At 38.0% G+C, this 26,051-nt stretch overlaps 9 protein-coding genes and 1 long non-coding RNA gene across 17 annotated transcripts, besides 1 other annotated feature; 4 read left to right on the forward strand and 6 right to left on the reverse strand.

Moving 5' to 3' along the window:
- Window positions 1-54: 54 nt before the first annotated feature.
- On the forward strand, window positions 55-2,061 carry AT2G37480 (uncharacterized protein). Of its 2 annotated transcripts, none has more exons than NM_179952.3 (3): window positions 55-614; window positions 817-1,112; window positions 1,463-2,061. In NM_179952.3, the coding sequence occupies exons 2-3, from the start codon at window positions 858-860 to the stop codon at window positions 1,790-1,792; spliced, it is 585 nt and encodes a 194-aa protein (NP_850283.1). In that variant the 5' UTR covers window positions 55-614; window positions 817-857; the 3' UTR covers window positions 1,793-2,061. The 2 variants fall into 2 exon arrangements, with proteins under 2 accessions (NP_850283.1, NP_973623.1); NM_201894.3 differs by having other exon boundaries at window positions 1,466-2,061.
- Window positions 352-483: a sequence feature (AT2G37480.uORF1).
- Window positions 1,996-5,051, reverse strand: AT2G37500 (arginine biosynthesis protein ArgJ family). 2 transcript variants are annotated; one of them, NM_001124991.1, is made up of 17 exons: window positions 4,840-5,051; window positions 4,634-4,753; window positions 4,432-4,551; window positions 4,262-4,335; window positions 4,132-4,176; window positions 3,968-4,018; window positions 3,811-3,879; window positions 3,677-3,735; window positions 3,506-3,575; window positions 3,351-3,431; window positions 3,164-3,250; window positions 2,954-3,076; window positions 2,817-2,879; window positions 2,664-2,741; window positions 2,425-2,570; window positions 2,277-2,347; window positions 1,996-2,199 (listed from the first exon to the last, which is right to left on the reverse strand). In NM_001124991.1, the coding sequence occupies exons 2-17, from the start codon at window positions 4,641-4,643 to the stop codon at window positions 2,117-2,119; spliced, it is 1,230 nt and encodes a 409-aa protein (NP_001118463.1). In that variant the 5' UTR covers window positions 4,644-4,753; window positions 4,840-5,051; the 3' UTR covers window positions 1,996-2,116. The 2 variants fall into 2 exon arrangements, with proteins under 2 accessions (NP_001118463.1, NP_565863.1); NM_129305.3 differs by having other exon boundaries at window positions 4,432-4,555.
- A 141-nt stretch (window positions 5,052-5,192) lies between these two features.
- Window positions 5,193-6,819, reverse strand: AT2G37510 (RNA-binding (RRM/RBD/RNP motifs) family protein). 2 transcript variants are annotated; one of them, NM_129306.3, is made up of 3 exons: window positions 6,600-6,819; window positions 5,642-5,710; window positions 5,193-5,566 (listed from the first exon to the last, which is right to left on the reverse strand). In NM_129306.3, exons 1-3 carry the CDS (start codon window positions 6,715-6,717, stop codon window positions 5,325-5,327), a joined length of 429 nt encoding a protein of 142 aa, NP_181287.1. In that variant the 5' UTR covers window positions 6,718-6,819; the 3' UTR covers window positions 5,193-5,324. The 2 variants fall into 2 exon arrangements, with proteins under 2 accessions (NP_181287.1, NP_001325085.1); NM_001336662.1 differs by having other exon boundaries at window positions 5,193-5,710.
- A 63-nt stretch (window positions 6,820-6,882) lies between these two features.
- Window positions 6,883-12,348, reverse strand: AT2G37520 (Acyl-CoA N-acyltransferase with RING/FYVE/PHD-type zinc finger domain-containing protein). Its single transcript, NM_129307.5, has 19 exons — window positions 11,235-12,348; window positions 11,085-11,153; window positions 10,791-10,989; window positions 10,633-10,696; window positions 10,314-10,436; window positions 10,127-10,192; window positions 9,937-10,018; window positions 9,788-9,847; window positions 9,626-9,678; window positions 9,386-9,552; window positions 9,002-9,185; window positions 8,787-8,844; window positions 8,639-8,695; window positions 8,309-8,554; window positions 8,080-8,141; window positions 7,936-7,992; window positions 7,747-7,840; window positions 7,520-7,660; window positions 6,883-7,359 (listed from the first exon to the last, which is right to left on the reverse strand). Exons 1-19 carry the CDS (start codon window positions 11,826-11,828, stop codon window positions 7,246-7,248), a joined length of 2,490 nt encoding a protein of 829 aa, NP_181288.4. The 5' UTR covers window positions 11,829-12,348; the 3' UTR covers window positions 6,883-7,245.
- A 779-nt stretch (window positions 12,349-13,127) lies between these two features.
- Window positions 13,128-13,885, forward strand: AT2G37530 (forkhead box protein G1). The gene has a single exon (NM_129308.2): window positions 13,183-13,885. The coding sequence runs from the start codon at window positions 13,273-13,275 to the stop codon at window positions 13,639-13,641; it is 369 nt and encodes a 122-aa protein (NP_181289.2). The 5' UTR covers window positions 13,183-13,272; the 3' UTR covers window positions 13,642-13,885.
- Window positions 13,781-16,274, reverse strand: AT2G37540 (NAD(P)-binding Rossmann-fold superfamily protein). Of its 2 annotated transcripts, NM_129309.4 has the most exons (8): window positions 15,916-16,274; window positions 15,148-15,379; window positions 14,971-15,050; window positions 14,641-14,794; window positions 14,470-14,548; window positions 14,301-14,385; window positions 14,166-14,212; window positions 13,781-14,078 (listed from the first exon to the last, which is right to left on the reverse strand). In NM_129309.4, exons 1-8 carry the CDS (start codon window positions 16,031-16,033, stop codon window positions 13,908-13,910), a joined length of 966 nt encoding a protein of 321 aa, NP_181290.1. In that variant the 5' UTR covers window positions 16,034-16,274; the 3' UTR covers window positions 13,781-13,907. The 2 variants fall into 2 exon arrangements, with proteins under 2 accessions (NP_181290.1, NP_001324627.1); NM_001336663.1 differs by lacking the exons at window positions 13,781-14,078; window positions 14,166-14,212 and having other exon boundaries at window positions 14,251-14,385; window positions 15,916-16,180.
- Window positions 16,275-17,290: 1,016 nt separating this feature from the next.
- AGD7 (ARF-GAP domain 7) lies at window positions 17,291-19,814 on the reverse strand. 2 transcript variants are annotated; one of them, NM_129310.3, is made up of 4 exons: window positions 18,884-19,814; window positions 18,698-18,775; window positions 17,755-18,263; window positions 17,291-17,673 (listed from the first exon to the last, which is right to left on the reverse strand). In NM_129310.3, exons 1-3 carry the CDS (start codon window positions 19,667-19,669, stop codon window positions 17,757-17,759), a joined length of 1,371 nt encoding a protein of 456 aa, NP_181291.1. In that variant the 5' UTR covers window positions 19,670-19,814; the 3' UTR covers window positions 17,291-17,673; window positions 17,755-17,756. The 2 variants fall into 2 exon arrangements, with proteins under 2 accessions (NP_181291.1, NP_001031503.1); NM_001036426.1 differs by having other exon boundaries at window positions 17,317-17,664; window positions 18,884-19,744.
- Window positions 18,935-20,492, forward strand: AT2G37555. The gene is made up of 2 exons (NR_140737.1): window positions 18,935-20,099; window positions 20,190-20,492. It is a non-coding gene; the product is annotated as an other RNA (long non-coding RNA).
- A 321-nt stretch (window positions 20,493-20,813) lies between these two features.
- On the forward strand, window positions 20,814-23,475 carry ORC2 (origin recognition complex second largest subunit 2). 2 transcript variants are annotated; one of them, NM_201895.3, is made up of 6 exons: window positions 20,814-21,058; window positions 21,713-21,912; window positions 22,005-22,111; window positions 22,204-22,336; window positions 22,512-22,749; window positions 22,902-23,475. In NM_201895.3, exons 2-6 carry the CDS (start codon window positions 21,781-21,783, stop codon window positions 23,327-23,329), a joined length of 1,038 nt encoding a protein of 345 aa, NP_973624.1. In that variant the 5' UTR covers window positions 20,814-21,058; window positions 21,713-21,780; the 3' UTR covers window positions 23,330-23,475. The 2 variants fall into 2 exon arrangements, with proteins under 2 accessions (NP_973624.1, NP_181292.1); NM_129311.3 differs by having other exon boundaries at window positions 20,847-21,058; window positions 22,458-22,749.
- Window positions 23,476-23,507: 32 nt separating this feature from the next.
- SLT1 (HSP20-like chaperones superfamily protein) lies at window positions 23,508-25,664 on the reverse strand. Of its 2 annotated transcripts, NM_201896.2 has the most exons (2): window positions 25,173-25,596; window positions 23,513-24,745 (listed from the first exon to the last, which is right to left on the reverse strand). In NM_201896.2, the coding sequence occupies exon 2, from the start codon at window positions 24,732-24,734 to the stop codon at window positions 23,679-23,681; it is 1,056 nt and encodes a 351-aa protein (NP_973625.1). In that variant the 5' UTR covers window positions 24,735-24,745; window positions 25,173-25,596; the 3' UTR covers window positions 23,513-23,678. The 2 variants fall into 2 exon arrangements, with proteins under 2 accessions (NP_565864.1, NP_973625.1); NM_129312.4 differs by having other exon boundaries at window positions 23,508-25,664.
- Window positions 25,665-26,051: the final 387 nt, after the last annotated feature.

A 26,051-nucleotide genomic window follows, 5' to 3' on the forward strand; every position in this document is an offset into this window, starting at 1 on the left:
GCCGCCACATCTATCACCGTTGGATATTCTAGTTTAAAATCGTCATCAATCATAATTATTCATTTCTTCTTCGTCTTCTTCTTCTTTCTCAAATTAGCTTTTCTTTATCGTCTTCCTCAAGCGTGAGATTCGTTGTGGATATAGTTTTTCTCCTTGATTCTCTGGTTCTTTCCATGATCCAATTTTAAGGGTTTCACGGCTTCGTTTTTTTGGGTATATCTAGCTCTATCGTTCGTGGTGGTTTTCTTTCTGGATCAAAGTTTTCTGAGATCTCTGCGATTTCTGGGATTCGAAAATTGGAGAATTAGGGCTTTTTTACGGTAACAGGGTTTCGAAGAGCATAAGATAAGAATGCCTTCGGTGCCCTCTAAGCTTCTTCCTCTCCTGTCTTTGATTCCTTCGTTGACTCCTTATCATTCTGGTTTGAGTTCTAATCGTTTGAAACCTCTTGAAAAGTGTGATTGGCGTGGTAATCTTAGTTAACATTTCCTTTCCTTCTTCTCTCCTTTTTACCCTTTCTTCTCTCGCCCTCGTTTACTTCTTGAGATTTTCTTAGCTCGATTTGATCTTTGGTGCTTTAACTTCTGGCGGTGTTTGATTTGCAGCACAAAAAGGTGATTTTTTTTTTGTTTCTTTGACTTCTGCAAATTTAATTCTGTTCAATTTGGGATCTAAACACATAGTCTATGTTTTAATTCATGGGCTTCTATAATATCATGCGAGTAGAGTGAATAAAATTTGAGCATGAGTCTTTGTTTTCGTTGTGTGCTCTAAAGATCATATTTACTGATGATAACTTTAAATTTGTTTGTGCAGTTACTACTACTACTGTGATTACCTTGTACTGTTAGTTGGATATGAGCTCTGTTTGTGGTAAGTTGGATTTCAAAGATGCAGACTTTGACATCTCTACTTCGAGTCCCACACAATGTTCTAAAGGCTCGGAGCATACCTCGTTTACTGGCTCTGAAGATTCTCAGGAGTCTGATGGAGATGAAACTGGTTATATAGACCCAACTGTGAATGATGAAACCGCTGTTCAGGATTTCGGCAAATCTGTTTTAAGTCCTAACTCTTCTGATGATGAAGACAAGGATGAGAACCTTATGACTGTAAGTATCATCTTTTGAAAGCTTGAAAGATCACAGTAGTTAGTTGTTTTGCCTAGGCTCGTGTGTCATTGATATTTGCCATGTGTGGTTGATTTTCACTGAACCAGTCCAGAAAGTTTTAGAAAGAATAAGTCTCCATATATGTAGTCCAAGAAAGGAGGAAACATTTGATTTAAGAAATCAGTGTCTCTGGAGTTCCATAGTTTGTACATTAGTAAGAGTTTTAAGAGTCCTCGGAATTGTTGTTAGTCAGATTGATTTCATAGTGAGATCCTTGTCATATCTCTCAAGTCAAGGCTGTGTGTTCCTACTCTATCCTGATTGTTTCTCACATGTTTCTTAAATTGCAGCAGACACCAATTGTTCTTATCCCAGCCATAAAAGGCAGTCGAGAGAAGTATGGCTTGTCACTGAGGAAGTCGAGTGTTTCATGGGGGGCTGATGTGTATGATCCTCCTCCCTCGATAGCCTCCCACACAGTCACAAGAAGCAAGAAACAGCAGCAGAAATCCAAGAGCAAAGACAACCACAGGAAGACTGGAAAGAAAGGACAGAAGTCTAAAGACAACTCTTCCTCACGTGGTGGCAGCAGCAAAGACAAGAAGCAAGCTTCTCGCAAACACAGTCGAGACAAATTTGATTGGGTAACTCAGATGCCTATAGTTGCAGCATCTTCATGAATGAGTGGCTGCTAGTAACCAAGCACATTTTCAGTTTGGCTTCCTCTTGTATGATAAATAATCAAATCTCTGTGTGTGATTCATGTTGAGTTTCGTAACTTTTCAGTTTTTTTTTTTATGGGTAATGGATGATCCTTGACACTATTGTGAAGATTTTGTTGAAGTTTGTTACTTTTTTCTTTTTGGTTCCAGTTTTCACTTTTGAGAATAAGTCAATGGAACTTTATTGTTGAAACGTTGTCCGCTTATTTGAACCAAATTCAGTTTATAATTTGAGATATAACACAAAAACAGTAAATGAAACTCTGTCTCTCGGTCTCAGTTCTATGAGGTGTACTCAGCGTTGATCTTGACATAGTCATAGCTAAGATCGCATCCCCATGCCTTTCCGATGGCTGCACCATCACCTGTTCGTAGGACAAAACCACACTCAGGTTCACAATACATGGTTGATTTAATAATGCTAGCCAAATGAATCTCTTACCTACGGATATATCGATTGTAACTGTTCCGTGAACCTCACCGGTTTTCTTGAGGTAGTTACTTGCTCCATCCCTGCGTATATACACATGTATAAGAACATGATCGAACTTCATTTTCCCAATGAAAGACATATCAGTTGTAAGATAAACCTGTCAAACGGAAGAGGTTGACCACTCTCCATGAGTGAGAACTCGCCGAGGGATATCTTCAGCTTATCCATCTGAAAAGAAACCCCGGCATAGCCAGCAGCTGCAGCTATGCGTCCCCAGTTTGGATCTCTCCCATAAACAGCTGCCTGTCACACCAGCAACAACAGACGTTTAGTATTATTATTTAGAAACAAGAAAGCTCCCTTTGATTATTCATGTATACATCTAGGATCTCATACTTTGACCAGGGAAGAGGAAGCCACAGAGCGTGCAATTTTCGCTGCTTCTGCTTCAGTTTCTGTTCCTTTAACAGTTACCTGTTGATATTTGTGTTATTGGTTAAGATTTGTTTTCAATCAAAGGGTTGGGAATAATAGTTTTATTTTGTGAACCTCGATGAGACATGTAGCACCTTCACCATCCCAAGCTATTGATTTAGCAAGTCCTTGCATCACCTGAAAAAGATGGGCTCCATGTTAAGTCCAGCTCTTGAACAACTGTTAGGAAGATAGCAAAATAACATACATACCGCATCGAGGCATGCCTGAAGCTGTGCAGCTTCTTTACAGTTCAAAGATGATATAGAAGGTGATCCAGATAGCCCGCTAGCTAAAGCAATGACTGTGTCGTTAGTACTCGTGTCTCCATCTACCTATAAGACCATGCTTTTATTTAATGAGACTGGAAATGAAATAATTTAATTACAACAATGTTTGAAAATTGAAATTGTGTAACATACAGTGATCTGGTTGAAACTTCGGTTAACTGCAACCTTTACCATCTTTCTCCAGATATCACTTTCAACTAGTGCATCTGTTGTGATGACCTGAGAAAGATAAATATATCGATTTGGAATCGTTTAACATCAAAGTGTATGTCTTAATATAACTACACAGGCAAAAGAAAGTAAGAGCTAAAGGACATACACCTAACATAGTTGCCATATTGGGATGGATCATCCCGGAGCCTTTAGCCATACCACCAACTCGAATTTTGATTCCACCAACCTGAGCAATGTCAAAAATTTTGTAAGAGATATCAATGCTAGAAATAGAGTATACAACGTGTTTCTTAAACCTACCTGTGATTCAACTGCAACACTCTTGCTTACAAGATCTGTTGTTGTGATAGCTACAGCAGCAGAATCTGCCCTGCATTTCAACATTCATATGGTTATGCCCAATGGCTACCAAAGAAAGTGAAGACTGTGACCTACGAACTTAAAAGAGAGATTGAGAAAAGAAGATTATACTCTTCCACAGAGTCTGATCTCGAGTTGACTAGAGTTGGAAGTGCGTGGAGAAGCTCTTCCTGCAAAGATTCACGAGTAAACTAACTTTGTCAAGCACTTGCATGGAGGAAAAATGAGAAAGAAATAAGTTATACCTTTTTTATTCTCTGACCGATAACACCAGTTGACTCAATTAACACTTCCTCTGGCTTCACTTTAAGTAGCTACAACGGTAAAGAAACAAACGGTAACAGTGTTGAAAGATACGAAGTTTCGCGGGAGACATGGGAATGAAAGACACCAAAAGCATACCGTCGCAATAGATCCAACACAATCTAACATATCTTGGTAACCAGCATCACCCTGAAAAACGTATAACAATAATGAGTGATCCATAGCTAACAACCCTATAGATTTCAGGCTACTTCAAAATCATATGAATTAACTCCTAAACAACACAGCTCGAGATATCTTACCGTAGCTGCATTGGCCTGACCGGCATTGATCAACACTGCACGAGCCTAAAGAACACTAAAAGTTCAATGCTCAGAAGCACAAAATGCATTGTTCTAAGTCCGAAATCCAATTAATGACATAGAGGAGTACCGTTTTCGAAGTCTCAAGAACTTTTTTACAGTAAACTACAGGAGCAGCAGCAACCACATTAGTAGTAAACACACCTGAAAATTATTTTCAAGATAAAAGTCAAAAAAGCTTGTTTACATTTCAAACAAACAAAACCAACATTAAAGGAGCCACAAAAGCCAGCATTGGACCTGCAGCTACAGCTTCGACATCACATGTTACAAGAGCGAGATCAGGTTTCTTCCCTGCAGCTCGTAATCCAGCATACATACCAGCAGCTTTAAACCCTTTAGCAGCTGTAACTCCACCAGCTATCTAAACAAAACACTCAAATTTTCAGACTTTGATAGCAACTTCTCGAAAAGATTTCTAATTTTATATGCAATTCAAAACCTGTTTCCATGACCCTTGAGGTAGAGAAATCGGAGCCGCTGGTATGTTACCGGACGCCTCCTCGACGGTAGTTGCCACTGCGAACACTCTTAATTCTCTCCGTGAAGACACCACAAAACTCTGTTAAGAAAATCCAAAGTTTTAAACTTTTCTTCTTAATTGGCGACAAAGCACACACAAAAGAGATAAAGAATGAGAGAAGAGACCTTAGGCGCGAAGAAATGAGGAAGCTTGAAAGATACGAAGTGAGTATGAGAACAAGAATGCATCTTCTGAGACCAATCGCCGAATTGATTGTACTTTTGTCTGAATATCAAACCTTAAGTTACAGAATGATTGATTATACTTTTGTCTGAAAATCAAACCTTAAACCCTAGAGGAAAGTCACAGTAACAGAGAAAATTCACTGTTGGGCGTTGGCAGAGAAAGAGAAAGGCTGTGATTAGCCTAAAACGCTGCGTTTTGGTCATTATTATTTTATTGTTTTGTGTGCAAAGCGTTTTTGTTATTTAATCTGCGTTTGTAATTTGTTAAAGTGAAAAGAGAATGAGTTGTTGTTGTTCGTTTGTTAGGTAACTTGTTATTGCATCATATGATAGATATCTCGAAAACATAAGTTAAGGTCCAAAGGATTTGTCTTTTGGCTCCAAGAAATTATTTTCATTTCATAGCATAAGTAGTTGGATTTTGTTCATTTACACCATCCGATGGTTTTGTTGGTTGTGAAACCAGATTCGGAGGAAGGCCGAAGCGGTTCCTGTTGCAGAGGCCGTCTTGGTTCTCTAGGTCTTGCAGGATCAACAAAAATTACCCAACCGTCCAAGAACTTTGCATTCATCTCTGCCTTGGCTTTCTCTGCATCTTCAATTGTTGCATATGTCACAAAACCAAAACCCTTTGATCTCCCGGAATCTCTGTCTGTGATCACTCTCGCTGCAACATGAAAACAAAACCTATTGATCTGATGCTCTATATATATTGGATTAAGGAATCCAAGAGTAACATTACCATCGACGAGCTGTCCAAAAGAAGCAAATGCATCCTGAAGCTTTTCATTTGTTGTGAGTCTGGAGAGACCTATTCATAGATACCAAGTTCATATAATGGGGTTAACATTCTTTAACTTCAAGCCTTAAAAGAGGATTCTAAAGTTCCAAACAAACAAATACAGTAGCAATCTATAAACTCAGGACATTCTTATGAGCTCGACATTTTGAGACCTTTCGATAGTAGCAAAGAAGGAATCACCAACACAAAGATGATTAGCACACTGACCACAAGCCTCCCAATGCCTCTCTAACCACTAAATTCAACTATAAGAAAATTGGCAAGTAGATCAAAACCTTCATGTTGATTCTAGACACAAGATACAACTGATTGATAAGATCACAGATCCTAATCTCTCCCGAAGCCAAAAGGCGCCCTCTTTCTCAAATGGTCAAAGACCCTCTCTACACATTCTTTATCTTCAGGCCTTAAAGAGTCTAATAAAGAAAACGAAAAACGATACTTATGAATTCCACAACTTGTTGATGCTTTCCATCGTAACAAAGACGGAATCACCAACACAAAGACGATTAGCACACTCACCACAAACAAGCCTTACAATGCCTCACTAACCACTAAAGTCAATTATCAGAAAAAATGGAAAGTAAATCTAAACCTTCATGTTGATTTCCAGACACAAGATGAAACTGATTGATAAGATCACTGATCATAATCTCAAAGCCAAAAAGGCTCCCACTTTACCAAACTCATTCTAATCCACATTTCCTCTTTATACCCTTCACATTAAGACTTAACACTCTGATACTGAACAAGTAGGAGATCATATCTCAAAATGGTCAAACACTGATCCACATAAAACAAACACATTATCATCTATAAGCTAACATGACCAAAATCCAAGCTTGCATATTCCAAAAAAAAAGATAAGAAATTGAAGACAGTTGAAGAGAGAAATTACCGCTAACGAAGAGCCGGGGAGACGTAAGAGTTGAGCAGCGGCGAACACACAAGGATGGAGAAGACAAGAGGCTACTGGATCCGGCAACGAGACGGCGAAAGCTGGAAACGAACGCCATTATAGCAAGTGGGACAAAAGGATTTGAGATCGGAAATGGCAATCTTTAGGGCTTATCAAAGGGTTTTAACTTTTATAAATCAGACAAAACGTCGTCGTTTCCTCTGTTTTCCACAGGTTAACAAACATGAAAGAAATGATGATGATACAGTATACACATATGTAATTGAAGTATAATTTCAAGGGAAACAAATTTGAAGTTAAGATTGTTATCTTCATCCAAATCTTACATAAGATTTCCACAAACATTACAGAAAACAAAAAGAATACTTCTGAAAATGATTTATTTTCTGGTTAATAAAAAACTTAGTCCCAAGAACATGTTTATAGCTATCTGTTTTCTATTTATTCTCTTTGGTCTCTATACAAAACATGGAACTGTTCTGGGACTTCTTTGTAAAACCTACTATCTATATTCAAAAATATTACAAAAAATTACCAAAAAACGGTTCCATCTTCCAGAAAACAAAAACAAAGAAGAGGAAAGATCCGAACACCAAAATCTTGACGAATCTTTTAACGAAACAGATCAGATGAGAGTTGTAGATTCTGATAAACCCGTTGTCGCCTTAGGTACTTTCTTCTCCAGCATTGAGGTTCCTTTGAATATTGTAAGCTGCACTTCCTTTTGGTACTCCTGCAACTGCAAAAAAAAAAACACCATTGTAATTGCTTGTTACCAACAACATCTTGCTGCTTAACCAAAATCTATATCTATCGAAACTATTTGTTTTCCCCGACTTGTCTGAATACTAAAAATCTAAAGAAAAACACAATTCCAAAAGAAAGAACAAATCACTTACTTGCTGGTCAGACATCTTTGTAAAGCCAAACTTCTTTGTCCATATAGACTCTGCTTCTTCAGCTGCCGGAAGAACCAGGTTCTCAACATTTAAAGAAGAAAGAAGATTCTCTACACAGGCATACAGCCCTTGGAAGTATCCCTAGTGACACCATTCACATTTAATCCATTGGTTAGAGAAAACCCACCTAGATATTACGATAAATATGACATGTACAGAAGTTTTACCCTTCCTTGGTACTCTCGGCTTGTGGCCACTATAGGAAGTTCAGCAACTTCCTGACCAAATATCCTCAGCAGCGCAGCAGAAACAACAAGAGAACTAAAGTCACATCATGAGAAGAAGAAAACGATTAGCATAGAGCACACAGAAGTTGAAAGAGATACATCAGTGATAAAGAGAAAGAGACAACATACTTTACTATCAGGACCAAACAGTACATTCCTCCAAACTCCTGGCCAGATATATTTCTCCTGCAATTATATCATAAGAATTACACTGCGAATCAACCACTACGAAAACATTGCTATTGTATTGTAGTTTATCACGTCATAACTTACCCATACACCATGACAGGAATCAGATCACGGCCAGACTTTGCAACAATGGGATCAAAACACTCCTAGAAGATTAGACATGCAAGAATTAGGCTGCAAGTTTGGTATACATAATTTAAGAAGGTCAAAGTTAACTGCGAGAAAGTGACCCAAGAAATAGCCCGAGAGCACATATTTTTTTCAAGTGATAAAGTCAAAAGATAGTTGGAACACATCTCAGGTAAAGACATACCCTGAAGATAACAGCCGCTCGTGAAAGCAAAGGCAGATGCTCTGGGTATCGACTTTTTCCACTAAGTATTCTCCATTCGACTGTATCCCCAATATCGGTAAATATTCCTTTTTCTCTGTCTTTTCTGCATATCATGTCTAACAAAGGTGTAGGAAGAGTTTGTGGCCCACAAGAAACAGAATTCTGAACTGCCGTGTGAATCCTGCTGCAATTGCTACAGCAGAACCATTTCTCCTGCGGGATTTCCTACAGCATTCAGGAGAGAGGTTAAATAAAGTTGAATGAGTTCTGCTAGCACAACGCAGAAGGAGCCAGCCTTACACAACTTACTTTCAAATCACAGAACCCGTTCTCTCTCAGGCAACCAACATGGTACTCTTTCTCACACTACAAAAGAAAAGAAGAAGAGGACTATCAGAAAAGGCTGAACTGGTAATGGGAAGCAATGAATTATAGAGATTATGAATCAAGAGAGTACCTGGTCACAGAGAATAACAGTCCTATCATCAAATTTTCCAATGCTAAAATCATGGGACCTATCAACCATAAAACGAGAGTGAAACACAGTAAGCAGTAAGCACCAAAGGGGAAGAATACACATATCAAAACTGGCACCTTAATGTGTCTCACAAAAAAAGTAATAATCCACATCTAGATTCCACATCATGCACAGTAATCAAAATTGCAACTAACCTGCAGAACACACAGCCACCAATATCGCTTTCTGGCGCTTTCACGACTCTTGAGAGTCTTATAACTATAGGCCTAGCGTTGCCAGAAGGATCAGTAGTAGTAGCCTTTTTACTAGAGATAGGTCCATCATTGCAGCTCGAACAGTACCAAGTACCTTCAGGCATAGACTGAAATTTCAAACAAGCTGCATATGAAAAGAGACATGAATGATCAGAACCAGAAAATAATACGAGAGTTTAATTCTAAGCAACGTCGTCCCTGAACCAAAGTTCCATATGCTCTATGGTTGAGGAAACCATTATGGATCTGTGCTTCAGCTACTTTCAGTTTGAAACCTAGAAATTGCATGTTTAATATAGTAGAGTACAGTACTTTTACACCTACCTGTATGAAATGCTTGAGGACATCCAGCACAAAGTAACAAATCTCCACCATCCCCACAAATAGAACACATGTCATCACTATCACCAGTTGTAATGACATGTCCATTGGCCAGTGACATGGCTATATCATGCAATGACAATCCAGAAGAGATGAAGATATGTCGATAACTGCACAAGATACAAAATATTCAGATATGCATTCCAACATGAAGGAAAAATAACATAATATTGGATAACTCACGGTTGTCGTCTAGCCGCCATTCCAGCATGCGCTTCAAATTGCGAAGGACTAATCTATCGTATACAAATACAAACGAAAAAAGTAAAAATCAGTAAAATTATATCCGAAGTTTAAACCGAGTCTGATGGACAACCAACATAGCCACTGCATAACACCATTTACCTCTCTACTGCAGCAGCTACATACTATACCACTTCCTTGCTTGTAACCCTGTAGTAGTTTCTGTATGGGAAAAAATGTAAGCAAAACTAAAGTTCGATTCAAATTTCACGGAAATAAGCAGTACGAGTTATTTGTCTGCAATAACGAACCTGCGTTTTCACATAGTAAGCCAATTCAGTCCCGTCTGGAAGTCCATTAGGCATAAACAGCAACCGATGTAAATCATTATCCCTAGAAACAGAGGATTGTATCTTTTCATCAATATCGGATAGAAATTAGAGATTCAAAGGCTAACAGAAAAAACACAAATGATGAGGTTGATCAAAAAGTAACACAAACCTTTTTCTATTGCTTCCTTCAGAAACTTTCTTATGGCAACCCGTACCAGATACATGAGAAGTAAGCCTACAGGATTAGCGACCAAATAAATTTCTTACCTCCATAGATAATTGTCCATAAGGACCATAAGTAATACTTAGATTACTACAGTGATTAATTTGTAAATGAAAACATCAAATATGCCTACTTCTTTGCTATCCGCTTCGGCTCATCTAATGTGTCCTTTGCATATGTTTTCTCTGAAAAATAATGGTTCTCCACAGAGCATGGAGTAAGGCTCTGACTCTCATCAAGACCAGGACCAAGATAACTGCAGCTTTCACAGGAATCAGTTTCAGATAGTAACACAAAATGGTAACTTAATAGTGCATTAACTAAAAGTTATACGAAACGGAAAAGGTACGTCACTACAGGGTCCAAGTATATTACTGACTATCTACTCAAATAAAATCCCTAATTAGTAATTACAGATCAAGTTCTAAACCAGAAGTAGGAGGTGATAGTACCTGACAGTGGAATGATCCGTAATATAATTCCGGTCAGACATGCTATTACTCTGTTGGAAACTTGCTGCAGGAAATAACAACATATCAGGCTCAGCAGTACTAATCAAAACTACGGAAAGCGCATAGATGCACCAACAAGCTAAACACCTGGCCATCACCTTTCCAAGCTCGTAAGCCCTCCTCATTCAGAGCAGAACCAGCTACATTCCTTATCACTTCCTCGAGAACAACACGAGGAGCAGTCTTCAGTTCTTGAACTATGTTATAAACCGCCCTTCTATTCTCCAAAAATATGTGATTATTAGGATGTCTAGTTTTTGCACCAGCATGCTGCTCAAACTCATACGCACTTAGAACCTTTATACATAAACAAAATATCACATCGTTAAAATACACAGAATAAGAAACAAGAAAACCATAAATAATAAAATAACAATCGCAAAACAACTCACTTTCGAGAAATTGCAAGTTGTACAGCCACACAAATAGCCACCCGAATGGATTATCCCCAGAAGCTGTCTCTATCAGCCATCAAAAGTGGTATAAGTCAGATACAAAACACCCTAAAGGAAAATATCGAAACACAAAGATTCAAACTTTACCACAGGTGGGGTTGAAATATACTTCACTCGAGCTCCTTCAAGTATACCCGTTTCCAATAGCTTCTTGACATTAGATGGGTAGCTCAAAGAAACAATCTTTTTCTTCGGCATCTTCACAACACCAGCGTCCCAAGTATGATCCTTTATCAAAGGCAAATCATCAAATTCCTTCTTTGGTTTACTCAACTTAAACGTGATCTTCGTGATCCCAGTCGAGCTAAGATGCTTAGGAATCTCCAACACAAAACGAGATGGTAAAACATCACTCGACTGCTCTGTTTGTGAGCTACCTACAACGGATGCATCGTCACTTACAGTCTCTTCGGACCCAAAATCACTCCCGGAGCACTCAACTAAACCGGATTTAACCGGCTGGCTAGAGACATCACGAAAAAGAGACGTGCTTTCAACCGGAGAAGCGACTGGATTTGAAATCTCCGATGTAATGTCATCATTAGAAGCTTCTTTAGCTTGTTTCTTACTGGGAAAGTGATCTCCTTTATTACCTTCATCAGTATCATCATCAAGCCTATCTCTTTTCAATTGACCATTCTCTTCCTTTGGCATCTCCAAACAAATAGTTCCTTCTCCCATCAGAAATATATTCAATATCACAACACGATTGCATCCAATAGACACAACAGTAACACTAACTTGAGTTAGATCTGAATCCAATTACAGCTCCACTAGAATTGTAATCTGGAATCCTCGGAGAAGAAACTGTCAAGGTGGTTATTGGTTAACGGATTGATTAATGAGTCGAATTCAATCCAAAGATGATGACTTTATGAAGAAATCAATTCATAAAAGGAAGCATAAGAATCAAACGAGGAAGATAAGAGTAAAAGTTTGGGTATAATCAATAGTAGGGAATTACGGATCTAAAAGATCTGGAGATAAAAGGTAAGAGATTTCGAATATGGGAACGAAATTAGATAGAGAGAAAAGAGAGGACGGCGAAGAAAATTAGGGTTAGGGTAAAGGGGGGGAAAGAGATAAGATGGGGGGGAGAGAAGGAAGAAGAAGGAACGTGCAAGGCGGCAACGAACCAGAAAACGAAAAAGCTTTGTTCGCGGTCCAGATTACTTTTCAAAGCAAAGAATAGAGAGAGATGAAGAAAGAAAAAAGAAAACAGAAAAAAAAAACAGATATTTTTTTATATTTTTGGAAAAAATAGTAATTAGGAGATAAAAAGAAGGAAAATAATATCCGAATCGTGAGAAAATACAAACTGGCCCTTGTTTTTAAATGTAACTTTTTGACCGGATTACTTTATCTCTTAAATTTCAATCTGCTTTTAGAAAAAAAAATGTTGATTCGAGTAAGTATTAATTTTGGTTGCGATGATAATTTCTATGTATAATTTTATGATATTAAATATCAGTTTAAGTCGGTTACACGAAATTATGAGAGTAAAATTGGATATTGTAGTTAACCGAGGGGAAAATATGAGATAATTAAAAGTATGGAGACTGTTTAAGAATAAATTAAAACCTTTGGAGTGATTATGTAAATCGAAAGAAAAAGGGGAAGAAAATCGTGGCAGTTGCTGGTGAGTGATGACAACTTGGAAGAAAGTACGAGAAGAGAACAAATCATTTCAGTTTCTGTTTAAGTGAATATCCACATGTATATGTGGGACCTTTTGTGTTAGAGATGTTTTTTAGTGTTTTTAACTTGAATAAAATATCCTACAATATATATCACAACCCAAAACACAAATTATACAAGCCTTTAATAACTAAAACGGTTTAATTTAACTTTTAAGTAAGGTTTGTAAATTCATTTAAGATAATTTTGTAAATTTTACTAGTAACTTGGTATATTTTGGAATTTTAGGATTGATAACATAATTTTTGTATTTTTCACTTTTCCTTATTCGTTCGTCACCAAGAGCAGGTAAGAGATTAGGTTATCTTCTCTTTCTACTTCTCTTTTTCATCGAAGCTACTCCAATTCCTATGGCGGAACTCTTTACGATCGATGGAACTATAAATATATAAAGAGAACGAAGAACACTTTTAAGAACTTAAAACCAATGATTCGCCATATGTTCTCCTCTCTGACTCACAGATTCGCATGGCGGATTCCACACTTCGTCTACGGCGCAACGTGGACGTTGTTTCTGACGTTAACGGTGGCTATCATCTCGCTTGCACCGGAATTCGCTTTCGTGTCGGCGATTTTCCCGTCTTCTTCTGAGGTGTTCTCGCGGCGGTGCGGTTCTTATGCAGCCATATTGGTTCCGCTGGATCTTCCCTCGGAGGTCTTGTGTTTACCGGCGAATCTTTTCCGGAGGTCGAAGATGGACCTCGTTGTGCCGCCGGTTTTTGCAGCAATTGTTGTGGCTCTTTCCGCCGTCGTCGTAAGGACTATGGGCCTTTGGGAGGCCGACGAAGCCCATTAATTTAGGCCCATGAACTGGTTATGATATAACCTTTGTTATTTCATTTGGGAGATATAAATAGATTACTAGATGAAAAAAGTTATTTTCTTACACAAACAAATTGTGTTTTATAATTTTATTCAAGAAAAAATATGGATAATGATTTCTAAATTATGGTATTCCATAAAGAAATATGTGGTGGTGAAAAAGATATGGCATTAATGTAACAATATCAAGAAGGATAAATAAATTTTGAATGTCTAAGAATTTGTCTTGATGATGATAGATTATTTAGAGATAGAATCGATGAGAAAGACACTGAAATCCCAAAGTTTATCGGCGAGAGAATTGTTGGTAGCAAATTTGCTCGGAGCAACGATGTTACAGTCGCCGAAATACTTTCCGGTGACGCCTTCGAGATCTGGATGAAGTGCAACGTAGCATGTTGTTGCTGCTCCCTGAAAATGCCCCCAAAAGAATTATATTTGTAAAATAAAAACTAAAATCTCATAAGAACATTTATTTGAAAAGGGTTTTAAATTCACCTGAGGTATATTTTTCCAAAAGAGGAAAGTCATAGCCCTGAAGACCTCTGAATATGCAAGTAAATGTCGATTTTAAGATAAGAAAATATTAAAATTTAAGTGTTTGAATGACCATTGGAGAATTGGTATACGTACTCATGCTAAAACCGGAGTAGCGAAAGAGATTAGTGGTGACAAGACCAGGGTGCACCGAATTTATAGTGATGTTCACACCTTCTTCCTACATCCCAAAATCATATTCATCATTTTATGGCATCAAACTTTGATTTAATTAAAGTATATCAATGTGTAAATAATATATTACCTGTAGTCTACGAGAGAGTGCATTGGAGTGCAACAAGTTTGAGAGTTTGGACTGTCCATAAGCCCTTCTCTCCGAATATCTAGATAATGCATAGGATAGAGAATTAGTGTTTACATCAGTTAAAAATATTTAGTCTCGTTTCATTAGCATAAAATTGAATAACAAACTTACCCAGCAGGGTCATTGATGCCTTGGAACTTGATACCTTCAGAGTAAGTATAAGTATGAGCAATAGATGACAGATTCACAATCCTTCCTTGGACTCCACTTTCTCTTGCGGTACTTTTCATTTTGTCCAGAAGCAGATTCGTCAACAGAAAATGACCTGGACAATCATTATAATATAAATATATATATATAAAGATTCACTCACGTAATGTTATATAAAAATGGTTTATTGACTAGTATATTTCTTTATAATTCATGTCATAACATGATGTTTTGGTAACGAATATTGCGTATTTCGATACTGACAAGAAAACACTATCAATAAAATCTTACCAATGTGGTTTGTTGCGAATTGTGATTCAATCCCATCTTCGGTGAGCTTGAAAGGACAAAACATAACACCTGCATTGTTTCTAATAACATTTCAAAGACACAACAAGTTAACATATAATTAACTCTTAATCGCTGCAAAAGAAAAAAGAAAATTCAACAAGTAATATTCAAACGTACATGAGAATGTTGAGAGGAACATTAAGGGCAAGAAACTGATCAACGAAGGATCTGACTGATTTGATGGAAGAGACATCGATCTGGAGATAGTCGACGCGAGCATTAGGGTTCATCTGAAGAATCATCTCTTTAGACTCATTAGCAGCTTTTGGGTTTCTTGCGGCAATGATGACATGAGCTCCTCTCATTGCTAACACTCTAGCTGCCTCCAATCCAATCCCACTTGTTCCACCTTTTTGTTTGTTCAAACAATAATTGTTCATAAAATTGCATATTGGTCAAAAATTATAGTACCAACTAAATACTACAAAACATATTAGCTTTCAATTTTAATGAAAATAACTTTGGCAACAACATTCATATGCGAGTTTAATTTTGATCTATTAACTTAGTCTTAATTAGAGAGAAGATACATAACTAAGATATTTTGTTTATGGACAAAAAATCGGTCATGACAAAACAGAAAGAAAATCTTTGGTGTTTGAAATACAAAAAAAAAAAAAAGTCCCCTTTATATTATTTGCCTCACAAGTCACAATCGAAACTCTAGCTTAATCCTAAAAGTTTGACTTTTCATCCACCATTAAAACATTTCATCTTCCATTCATTGAATTTATAGTAGACTTGACTAATTTTATAGTGTTTTCCGATTCTTTTTTTGGAAGAAAGTCTTACACGACGAGTAAACGTAAAATAAAATTTGTTTGGCAATAGTAATAGATTGGGTTTGCAAGAAAATATCAGAAGGAAAAGGAAAAATGAAAGAACCTGTGATGATGGCAGTGAGATGACTGGCATCAATGGCTTGAGTAACATCTTCAGCAGTAGAAGCAGATCCAAACCCACTCTTTCCTTTTTTCCCTGTCATCACTCCATATATTCCCATGATCTCTCTCTCTCTCTCTCTCTTCCTCTGCAAATATTTTAGAGAAAGAAAATGAAGAAACCAACAATAATAAACCCTAAAAGATGTTGCAGAGCAAACAGAATGGAGAAGAAATAGAGAAAGAGAGTTACAAGTTGGATGGATGGTAAGGAACGAAGAAGAAAACTGTGTGGCTTTAAATAGGCTCACGCGTGAGTAGAGAAAGTTTGCTGTTGACAGGTAGTAATTAATTAAGTTTTTATATGACAGCTAATTATAATCAATGTTTAGATTTTCGTTGAATGACTAGAAAAGAAAGTTACTACTGATATAGTAAACATCAATCCACAGAAATCTTAAAATTTGGATTTTACTGTAAAGGGGTTTATTTGGACAATGATTTCTCAAATATTCAAATTGACTTGACTATATATTTGTTAAACTTCTAGAGACTTTTATAGTTTATATTCGTAAAGTGCATACTAAAAATTAAAATGTACAAGGGATTATATTTTGTAAAGTTGTAATCTTGAAATAGACTTTTACAACTAATAAAAAAGAAAGACAAATAAAACATTTGAGTTGGTACGTATACATTAGATGATTCTTGATTTTTATAATTAAGAGAATTGGTTAGATTGGTACGAATATTTGTCTTTTAACTATCTTTCCATCGATTGACTCCAATGGATTGCCATATATCTCTTGCTCTTTTAAGTGCTTTAAGAGTTTACCTGGCCTGGTTCAGGATGTCGGATTATTGAATGGAAGTGTGAACTGGTCCGGTTTGAACGATAGAACATAAAACGTGACAGAGACATGCTCTCTCTGTCATCCTTCATTGACCAACTTCTCTTCGTTATAATTAAAATTTTAAAATACAAACATGAAATGAGACGTGAAATGAAATTATGACATGCATTCATTAACCAATTTGCATCGTATACGTTAAGCAAGCTTAGCCTTCCTTAAGTTTCAAACTTTCAACATTCCAAAGAGACATTGCTTGGTATATCGAGATTTAGTTAGTGTGAAGTCATAGTATTTCTTCCATAATGTTTCATCTCCGCTTAACACCGCCATTTTCGGACATAACACCTCTATTTATCTACTTCTTTTCCTCAAGGTACTGAAGAAATTTATGTATGAAATAAGCTGAGAAAAACGTTATAACCCATTTTCTTTTTGACGTACTGAAAATTCATTCTGAATATGTAAATCCGTAATCCGATCAGATCCCGGTAAACTAGAAATTCAGTGAAGTAAGAAACGATAGCAACCCGACCAAAAGTAGTATGCGAATGAGAAAGAAGACAATAAAACGGAAAATTTGTCTTTTGTGATCATTACAAATTTCAAGAAAAATAAAAGTTTGAATCTCAAAAAAAGAGCTGAAGACTAACCCGAATAGTTTAGCAAGCAATCCTCTGTGACTGTGAAACTTGTACAAATAAAAAAAAAAACTATATATATTGTAGAAGAACAAATAGTGACGATCGATTTGATTGAACGCCAAGCAATTGATATGTGAAAAGAAAGACCAGTGGTGGCTTAATGGTTGAGATGACCACTCTGCTCTCTCTTGTGACAGAGCACGAGAAGACCACAGGCTCTGCTATTCCTTAATTGTACAAACTTCATTCACCATTATCCTGTAACACCTGCGATTTAGGGAATAGTGTTTTGTGGTGATTATATAGACGTTTACATATTCGATTCGTTTAACTTGATTTGGTGCTTACCGTTAGAGAAAACCTCCACCGGTCCAAGCAGTGTCTGATTTCCCATTGTGACCTACAGATTTCTTATCGCTTGCAGGCTGATAATAGAAATCATCATCTTTAGCATCATTATCATCCCAACCAGCCCAACCGCCGTCGTCATCATCATTAGAAGTCGACACCTTTGGTGCTGCTTCCTTTTTGCTATTGTTCTCTTCTCCCCAGTCATCCCAAGAATTCGAGTTACGATAACTGTTGTTGTGACCACTTGATGATGATTGTGATCCTCCAAAAGATGAATTTGCTGTTTTGTTTCCAATCCCAGAGTTCTGGTAGTAACCGTTGCCCTCAGTTTTATTCTGTTGATTCCAAGTTGATGCTTCTTCTTTAGTGAACTCTTCAACCTTTTGTGAGGCAATTGCCATCACTCCTTTCATGATCCCCCATGTCCTCTGTCCTATCTCTGTTGTCTTACTCGCAACAACATTAACAGTCTCACTGACCGTCTGATCTAAGCCACCTTCTTTGACCTGCACAATGAACAAAGGTTTCTTATCTCACTTGTCTTCAAAATTCTATAATTTCTAATGTTAGCAGTATTTGAAAAGAAGGACGAGCATCCGGCATTATGCTCAGTTCAGCGTTTTAGAGGATCTCCCTAGAGATTTTGCAGGGGCATAAAGACAAAAAAAAAAAAAAAGAGCTTTAACACTGCAATTAAAGTAAGAAGATTATGCAGCTAGAAAAGACTCTAATTTTGTGTTACATAACAATGTCAAAAATGGGATAATCTAACAAACAGAGCAATGAGCATAGCGGCAATTAGACAGACACCAAGCGAATAGTCACGATCTCAATATAAACTTAACAACTAGACTACAGAATGTTACCAAGGAGTGAGCTTACTGATCACGATGCAAACGAATCAACCACAACATCGAAGCAGAAATGATAAAAGAAGTACCTTGGAAGTAAACTCCATGGTTCCAGTCTGAACAACATTTGCAGCTGATGCAGCAACAAGAGACAATCTTCCAAAACCCTATAAGCATATACGCGTAAAACAAACACATTCATTTACAGGATAAACAGAGAAGTCACTCGCATGTCGCATCTAACCAAATCACTCTCAAAAAGCTTCCAAATTTACCTCAGACATAACAGAGAAAACATCACCACCACCACTCTGTTGATTGCTTCTCGGAGCTGGACCTGGACTAGATCCAAACCCAACATACTTACCACCTTGTGAAGGAGGAAGTCCCTCAGGCTTAGACTCATTCTCAGCCATCCTTTTCGCAAAGAAACTCTCCTTATTCGCCGCCGACGCCTCCAGCTGAGACCGTGAATATATATCCTCAGACGATTTCGACTTCGCCGGAGCACCACGACCTCCCGATGACCTAAAATCACCCGCCGATTGATTCCTCCTCATATCCGTAGATCTAAACGAATCATCGTTATCCCAATTATCCCATCCACCATTACCAGAATCTCTACCACCGCCTTGAGACAACGGAGGCTTCTTATTCATCAATCCACCACCAACCGATTCCTTAACAATCGGCGGATCTCTCCATTGTCTTCCCTCAGCTAAAGCTTGGATCCGATCTCGATACACAGACGCGGCGTTGGAATTGTACTTGGAGATGATATCAGTCTCTTTCGAGATCCCGTACTGAGCGAGAAAATTGTTGAGACGCTCGTTGCCTCCAGCGTCCATTTTCTTGATCTGGATCTCGGACCATGAATCCATGGTGACGGATCTGACGAATGAGATGTGAACACCTAAACCACGGTGCTTACCGGAGCATTCCAAGCACATGAAGATTCCATATGAAATCGATGCCCATTGTGGATTCTTCTGGGAGCAATCGACACAGACCTTGTTCTCCGGCTGAGATTGGAGCGTCCGTAATCGTCTCGCCGCTGCCATTATATTGCCGGCTCTCCGATCTGACCCCTGACTAGATCTGATCCAGGTTCCAGATTCTGATGCGTTTTTTTTGGCTCAATCGTTTTGCTTAATAAACGTGGTAACTTGAATAATTTTGTGCGTGTTTTTGTCACGTGAGAGCTTCACTCAATATTTCCAAGGTCTCTGCTAAAAACGTGTTTGCTCAAAAAGCATGGGCTTTGGTCGCTTCGATATCGGGCCGGGTCTGGAAGGAACAACCAAAAAAACTAAAACTACTCTCGTTTTCTTCTTCCGCTCAACCCTAACTTGTGGAAGTCAGTTTAAAGTCCAGGTGAGCATTAAGACACCAAATGTCCTTGCTGTGAATATGAACGGGAGAACAACTGATGGGGGTCTGAAGAAGGAATTAACTGAAGTGATGAAGCAGGGACAGATTCTGAGTGTCAAGGTTTGTTTCTTGTTCATTGATTGTTATGCATTGCACTGTTTTAAACCATAAGTCTTTGATGATATTCTTTTATTTTTCACTAATAAGCAGATAAAAAAAGATTGGTACTGGAATTGTCCAACAGGTGAACCTAATGTAGAGTCTTATTAACATAACTAAAGGCCAAAAAGCGGCAGAACACTTCATGAAGCATGGACTTGAGGAATTGTTCAGCTTCACATTATTCCGGTCCACGTGTCTGGTACGGTAGAGTAGCCAAATCCCAGCAAAGTCACAGTTACCAGAATTTACTCTTTCATTCTGAATTGTTGTATCTTTTTCTTTCTTTTCTTTTGAACTCAAATCCTTGTTATCTCCCTGTTGACTATCTTTTTAGAACAATAATGCTCATTAGAAGCTTTTCAACTCTAGTTATATATTATTTTCCAATGCACAAATTATAACATTTGATTCATTCATTCAAACAATTAGAACATTTCATACAAATCCCTAACAACAGCTGAGAAATCTCAACTCCCCCAATTAACAAATCTCAATAGGCCATAGCCGTCACAGTCTTTCTGTCACAGCCATGTGATTTTGTGAACATCACATATAGACCGTTGGATCTGTTGTCATCCGTATCATCACATCGGAACCGTTTAATTTTTATGATTGTGAAACGACGACGTAAAGTTGTTAACCGGGAAAGACGAAGAAAAACGCGCGGGAAAATTGAGAGACTGCATCTTAATCATCGTAGGGATTCTCTATTTTTTGGAATCTGATTCATATGTTTGGGGTTTAATAGTCTCAGCTCAAATAAATCTAGGTTAAACTGTGTGGATCGATTCATATATTCTCCGTCAAAACCAAAACCAAACCGATTTGTCATAATTTTTTCTTATCATCCACTTTCATTGGCTAGAGGGACATTGTAACGGTGTCGTCGTCGCCAAACGATTTGCCTCTTCCTAAAGGTATGTTCTTTCATTTCTCTCAGTGCCCCTTTGCGTATTTCAGCTTCTTCTTTACGATCTAATTCATTTCTATGTTTCGTTTGATTCTTTGTTCAATTCTGAATTGAGAAAATGGCGATTCGAGATCTATCTTTTCGGTTTTTCATGTAAGAATATAATCTAGCTTTGGTGTTTGTATTGGTTTACTTGTGGGAAGAAAAGTCTTTCTCTTTGGGACTTTAAACTTTAATTACTTAACTCCAACATCATCATAGTTGGGTTCTGTTTGCGAGATTCATTCTGTTTAGTTCAGTTCTCTTATAGCAGCAATAACATATTGATTGATGGCATCAATCTTGTGATGGAACCATGGGAATTCAGAGTTCAGGGAGGATTGATTAATTAGAATCTCATATTTATGAGAGAATAAGAGAACTGATGTGTGTTTCTTTTCCTATGTATGTTGTGCACTTTCCTATTTCTATAAGCTCTTCAGGATAACAACAGTTGATTGGGTCTGAATTACCGTGTGTTAAAGTGTGTTTTCGGAATTACCGTAATTCCCCTTCTGTGTAGCTTTTGGCGATTGGGTCTGATCCAATTCTTACCAGCTTCATACCATTGTTCAAAGTGAAAACAGAAATAGTGTTGATTCTCTTATTACTGTTGTCTCAGGAGATTCTTTCCTACATAGGAATTGAGTTTAAGGTGGAATTCTTCTGTTATTTTGTTGTTGCACGAAAATGGAGGACATTGAGAACATAGAAGAAGATGAGTATGGGTTTTCAAGAAACTACTTCTTGGCAAAAGAATTGGGTGGGGCGAGTAAGCGTTCTGCCCACAAGCTCTCTGATATACATATTGTTGATGAGCAGGTGAGTTTTGTTGGGTATGCTCTTTTAAATTATGCTTTTGGTAATAGATACTTTCCTTGACAAGTTGATGGAGAAGCATTGTGTGTTTACAGGAGCTTAGAGAAACGGCTTCTACAATTGAAATGAAGCACTCGAAAGAGATATCTGAGCTTATGAGTGATTACAAGACTATGTACTCAAAGTGGGTCTTTGAGCTCAGGTGAGAAAAGCTCTTACTTTTGAAGCTAGAACCTGAATATTTTAGTTTGTCTATATACTTCTGGTGTTCTCAATTCTTGTTGCTGCTTCCAGGTGTGGCTTTGGCCTTCTAATGTATGGCTTTGGATCTAAGAAAGCTTTAGTTGAAGATTTTGCTTCTGCTTCTTTGACTGACTATTCTGTTGTGGTCATCAATGGCTACCTCCCTTCCGTAAATCTAAAGCAGGTACTCTTTTGTCAGTTTGGATGCAGCAATTTTTTCTCTTGCGCAGCTCTATGTTCTTCAGGTTGGAAAAGAAGTAGTTTTAAATGATGACTAATTGTTCTTTTCTGTGTTGCAAATTTAGGTTCTTTTGGCATTAGCTGAACTTCTATCCGAGCTTTTGAAATGTAAAAGAAAGAGTTCCGGGAGTTTGTCTAAAGGTCAAGAAACATTTCCTTCACGCTCCATGGATGATATTCTTTCCTTTCTACATGGTCCACAGTCTGGAGATAAAGACTGCTTCATATGCGTTGTTGTTCATAACATTGACGGCCCTGCTCTAAGAGATCCCGAATCACAACAAACTCTTGCCCGGCTTTCTTCTTGTTCACACATACGCTTGGTTGCCTCTATTGACCATGTCAACGCTCCATTATGTAAGCACTATTCTCTATCTCTCCTGCTAATTGCTTATCATGGCTGAGGTCTATTGCAAAAAAATTCTGTTCACTGCTATCTGTCAAAGACTTCTAAGACCTTATGTACTGCTTATTTGACCTGAGGCTATGTTTCTTGTGTCCATTGGCAGTGTGGGACAAGAAAATGGTGCACAAACAGTTTAACTGGCTATGGCACCATGTTCCAACATTTGCACCATACAATGTCGAAGGTGTATTCTTCCCGTTGGTTCTTGCACAGGGAAGCACAGCCCAAACCGCCAAAACAGCAGCCATTGTTTTACAGAGTTTAACACCAAACGGTCAGAATGTCTTCAAGATTCTTGCTGAGTACCAACTTTCACACCCAGATGAAGATGGGATGCCCACTGATGATCTGTATTCAGCGTCTCGGGAACGCTTCTTTGTGAGCAGTCAAGTGACTTTAAACTCTCATCTCACGGAATTTAAAGACCACGAACTGGTTAAGACCAAGAGAAACTCCGATGGTCAAGAGTGTTTGAATATACCGCTCACTTCGGATGCAATTCGACAGCTTTTGCTTGATCTCAATCAGTAGCCTGAAATTGTATTTCTGATATGATTCATTTTTATTGCTTGAACGAGTTATTATAGTTCACACAGTTTACATGTTTAATTGAATGTTATAGTCAGCACTCACAGCTCTTATTATATAATCATGGTGTGGTAGTACTATCAGAGATCATAACAATTTTTCTTTCTTTATACAAACACCAAGTTGAATCTATGGATAGGGTTGATTCCAACACAACGTACACAAGATTGCAATGTGTGAAAAATCCCATTAAAACAGTGAAAACGCCTATATATGAGTGGCCAATATCAATGAGAGATGACTCCTATAATAAGCTTCTACAAACAAGAAAACTAAACAGTTGTTTCTCTTTTTAAGTCAGCATAAGATCGTTTCCACCGAGGTTGGGACGGAGACACACCCGCACCTCGTGCTCTTCCGGGCCAGCTCTTAGTTTTGGGACAAGTATCTCAAGAACTGATCCAGGTCCATCGTAATACGCTTCAATGTTTGCATCTTCCGGGATTCGGTTTGATAATGGGATCTCTCTGACAAATTCACCTGGCGGGCAATGCTCAGAGGCTGAATCAGTCAACTTGAATGTTCTATCATGTCTCTTTATGAAAGGTACGCGCGATGTGCTGAGGCATGAAACTTTTATGATTCCATGTGTGAGAGTGTTCCTCCAGGAGACTTTAACGCTGTTCAAATCCACAAAAGGAAGGCTGATTATGATCAAGTAGCCTTCTTCGTCCTCATAGATCGTTTTTGCAGCAGTAACAGGTCCATAAACGTTTTTCATGGCCCCAGTAAACTCGTTTGACCAAGTAGGTAGCTCATTCTGGTGAGCTTCGATAACAGGAGGTTGTGGGTTTACAGTTAAGCAACACTCCTCCTCATGAATCCCATTTGAGAACAAGTCCTTCCTCTTCTTGTGGCTCGAAGGAGATAAATCGGTTGCTTCACCATTAGAATGGTTGGATGGTTGAGTCGAGAGATTGAGCCCCGAGCCATTGAGTAGTTTCTTAGAGTGGTTTGCAGTAGGATTCTTCAAAGAAGGTGTAGGCCTCTCAAGCTCAAAGTCAGTGTTGGGAAGGTTTCTCCAAGAACCAAAGTCACTAGCTTCAGGTGGAATGGTGAAATTCAAATCACGACCCGTAAGCTCCATCCACCTTTTCCTCTCTTCTTCATCTAGACACGTGAGGTTTGGCAAAGGAACAAGCTCAATCCCATGAACGCACTGCGGATTCGACAAACCTCTGTAGTGTTTCCTCTGCATTCTGTGAGACCTAACAAACCCTTTCTCAACACTAAATGGAAACAAACGATCCCCTTGTCTAGAATGACCATTCATGTAACTCCTCAACTGCATCTTCCCTAGTGCATTCTCAGGTCTTTCCTTAAACACCCACATATACATATTCTCCATATCATGCTGAACTAAAAACACATCAAGCTTCAAATCCGACTTGTCAAAACCAGATATCCCATTACTATCCCGGACGATTTTCGCCTTTGATTTCTCGTTTAACGCAGGCTTGAAGTAGAAACTGAAGAAAAACCAAGCACCCCAGATACTATCAACACGTTTAGCACATTTCCTCCCAACCTTAGGTACAACACTCATGTAATTCTCAGTCTCATAAGCTTGTGAACCTAACCCAACATCCAAAATATCACAAGCATCTAAATTCCACGGCGGAGGAGGAGGACTTCTCTCAGCTGAGAGAGGTAAATTGATATCAGGAGGGCCAGAGAGCAGAGATTGCCTGTTGTTATTCATCTCCAAATCAAGCTCCTCATGAGAAGAAGCACTTGAATCCATAGACAATAGAGTAGAAGGATGATGATTCTCCATAGCCAAGACGTTAAAACAAAGTATCTACCACCATCTCAGCTCACACCAGAGACAAGTCTCATAGCCAATAACCATAACAACACTTGTAATTCTCATCTTCCTCTCCCAAAGTTAAACACTTGCTAAGAAGAACCAAACCACTTACAGATATATCTAACCCCTATTTTCCCAATTCCAAATTCTCCAATTGTTAACTTCTAGATTCTAATAAACACCAAAAAAAAACGAAACTTTGAAGAAGATATGAAAAAAGGAGCACTCTTTTTTTGCCTTAAGCACAGATAAACCCAGAAAGAGGAGAAAGCTAAGATGAGCACGATGCAGATGGTATCGTCATCATCATTAGCAAACAAAATCGAATCGATTACTCAGTCTCTGTGGCTTCGCCAACACAACAAATCTTGATTTTTCTTCTTCTTCCTCTTTTTTTTTCTGTAGAGAGAGAGAGAAGAAGATACGGACCCGACGGAGAAAACGCCTGCCCTGGATGGAACCGTGGAGACTTCCTCCGTTACTTAACGGTGACGATGTTTTTTTTTTTTTTTAATAAGAAACGATGATTGTATATTGGTCGCTTCTCTTGCTTCGTATAACAGTTTTTTCTATTAATTATGAAATATGTTAAATTTTTGGTGATAAGAAAGCATATAAAAGATTGATTTTTCAGCCAACGTTGTTTGGATTTGTGGTAAATAAAGAACAACAACATATTTGTGTCTACATCATTACTCTAAAGTGTCTTTATCTTTGTGGTGAATTGTATGTTTCTTATCACATTTTCTTCCATCAAACAACACTTCATGAAATTTGATTATTCTGGATTTCTTTTTTAGAACATGTAATTCATGTGACTATTTATGTGGTTAGAGTCTCTACTATATTTTGGAG

This window comes from Arabidopsis thaliana, chromosome 2, assembly GCF_000001735.4.
Source record: "Arabidopsis thaliana chromosome 2, partial sequence".
Taxonomy (NCBI): domain Eukaryota; kingdom Viridiplantae; phylum Streptophyta; class Magnoliopsida; order Brassicales; family Brassicaceae; genus Arabidopsis; species Arabidopsis thaliana.

Excerpts from the sequence above, each read along its gene's own strand:
- SLT1 (NM_129312.4), bottom strand. The coding sequence starts at position 25,163 with ATGGAGAATCATCATCCTTCTACTCTATTGTCTATGGATTCAAGTGCT.
- AT2G37500 (NM_129305.3), bottom strand. The coding sequence starts at position 4,902 with ATGCATTCTTGTTCTCATACTCACTTCGTATCTTTCAAGCTTCCTCAT. Across the intron at positions 2,742-2,816 it reads GTGCTACATGTCTCATCGAG|GTAACTGTTAAAGGAACAGA; the intron begins GTTCACAAAATA and ends AAATATCAACAG. Across the intron at positions 2,348-2,424 it reads CAACCTCTTCCGTTTGACAG|GGATGGAGCAAGTAACTACC; the intron begins GTTTATCTTACA and ends GTATATACGCAG.
- AT2G37540 (NM_129309.4), bottom strand. The coding sequence starts at position 16,033 with ATGGGAATATATGGAGTGATGACAGGGAAAAAAGGAAAGAGTGGGTTT. Across the intron at positions 15,051-15,147 it reads GTTCCTCTCAACATTCTCAT|AAACAATGCAGGTGTTATGT; the intron begins GTACGTTTGAAT and ends AAATGTTATTAG. Across the intron at positions 14,795-14,970 it reads ATTCGCAACAAACCACATTG|GTCATTTTCTGTTGACGAAT; the intron begins GTAAGATTTTAT and ends ATGATTGTCCAG.
- AT2G37520 (NM_129307.5), bottom strand. The coding sequence starts at position 11,828 with ATGGGAGAAGGAACTATTTGTTTGGAGATGCCAAAGGAAGAGAATGGT. Across the intron at positions 10,990-11,084 it reads CAACTTGCAATTTCTCGAAA|GTTCTAAGTGCGTATGAGTT; the intron begins GTGAGTTGTTTT and ends TTATGTATAAAG. Across the intron at positions 7,841-7,935 it reads TGTTTGGTCCTGATAGTAAA|TTCTCTTGTTGTTTCTGCTG; the intron begins GTATGTTGTCTC and ends ATGTGACTTTAG.
- AGD7 (NM_129310.3), bottom strand. The coding sequence starts at position 19,669 with ATGGCAGCGGCGAGACGATTACGGACGCTCCAATCTCAGCCGGAGAAC. Across the intron at positions 18,776-18,883 it reads TTTTCTCTGTTATGTCTGAG|GGTTTTGGAAGATTGTCTCT; the intron begins GTAAATTTGGAA and ends ATATGCTTATAG. Across the intron at positions 18,264-18,697 it reads CCATGGAGTTTACTTCCAAG|GTCAAAGAAGGTGGCTTAGA; the intron begins GTACTTCTTTTA and ends TTCATTGTGCAG.
- AT2G37510 (NM_001336662.1), bottom strand. The coding sequence starts at position 6,717 with ATGGCGTTCGTTTCCAGCTTTCGCCGTCTCGTTGCCGGATCCAGTAGC. Across the intron at positions 5,711-6,599 it reads TCCCCGGCTCTTCGTTAGCG|GTCTCTCCAGACTCACAACA; the intron begins GTAATTTCTCTC and ends ATCTATGAATAG.
- AT2G37530 (NM_129308.2), top strand. The coding sequence starts at position 13,273 with ATGATTCGCCATATGTTCTCCTCTCTGACTCACAGATTCGCATGGCGG.
- AT2G37480 (NM_179952.3), top strand. The coding sequence starts at position 858 with ATGAGCTCTGTTTGTGGTAAGTTGGATTTCAAAGATGCAGACTTTGAC. Across the intron at positions 1,113-1,462 it reads AGGATGAGAACCTTATGACT|CAGACACCAATTGTTCTTAT; the intron begins GTAAGTATCATC and ends CTTAAATTGCAG.
- ORC2 (NM_129311.3), top strand. The coding sequence starts at position 21,781 with ATGGAGGACATTGAGAACATAGAAGAAGATGAGTATGGGTTTTCAAGA. Across the intron at positions 21,913-22,004 it reads TACATATTGTTGATGAGCAG|GAGCTTAGAGAAACGGCTTC; the intron begins GTGAGTTTTGTT and ends GTGTGTTTACAG. Across the intron at positions 22,750-22,901 it reads CCATGTCAACGCTCCATTAT|TGTGGGACAAGAAAATGGTG; the intron begins GTAAGCACTATT and ends GTCCATTGGCAG.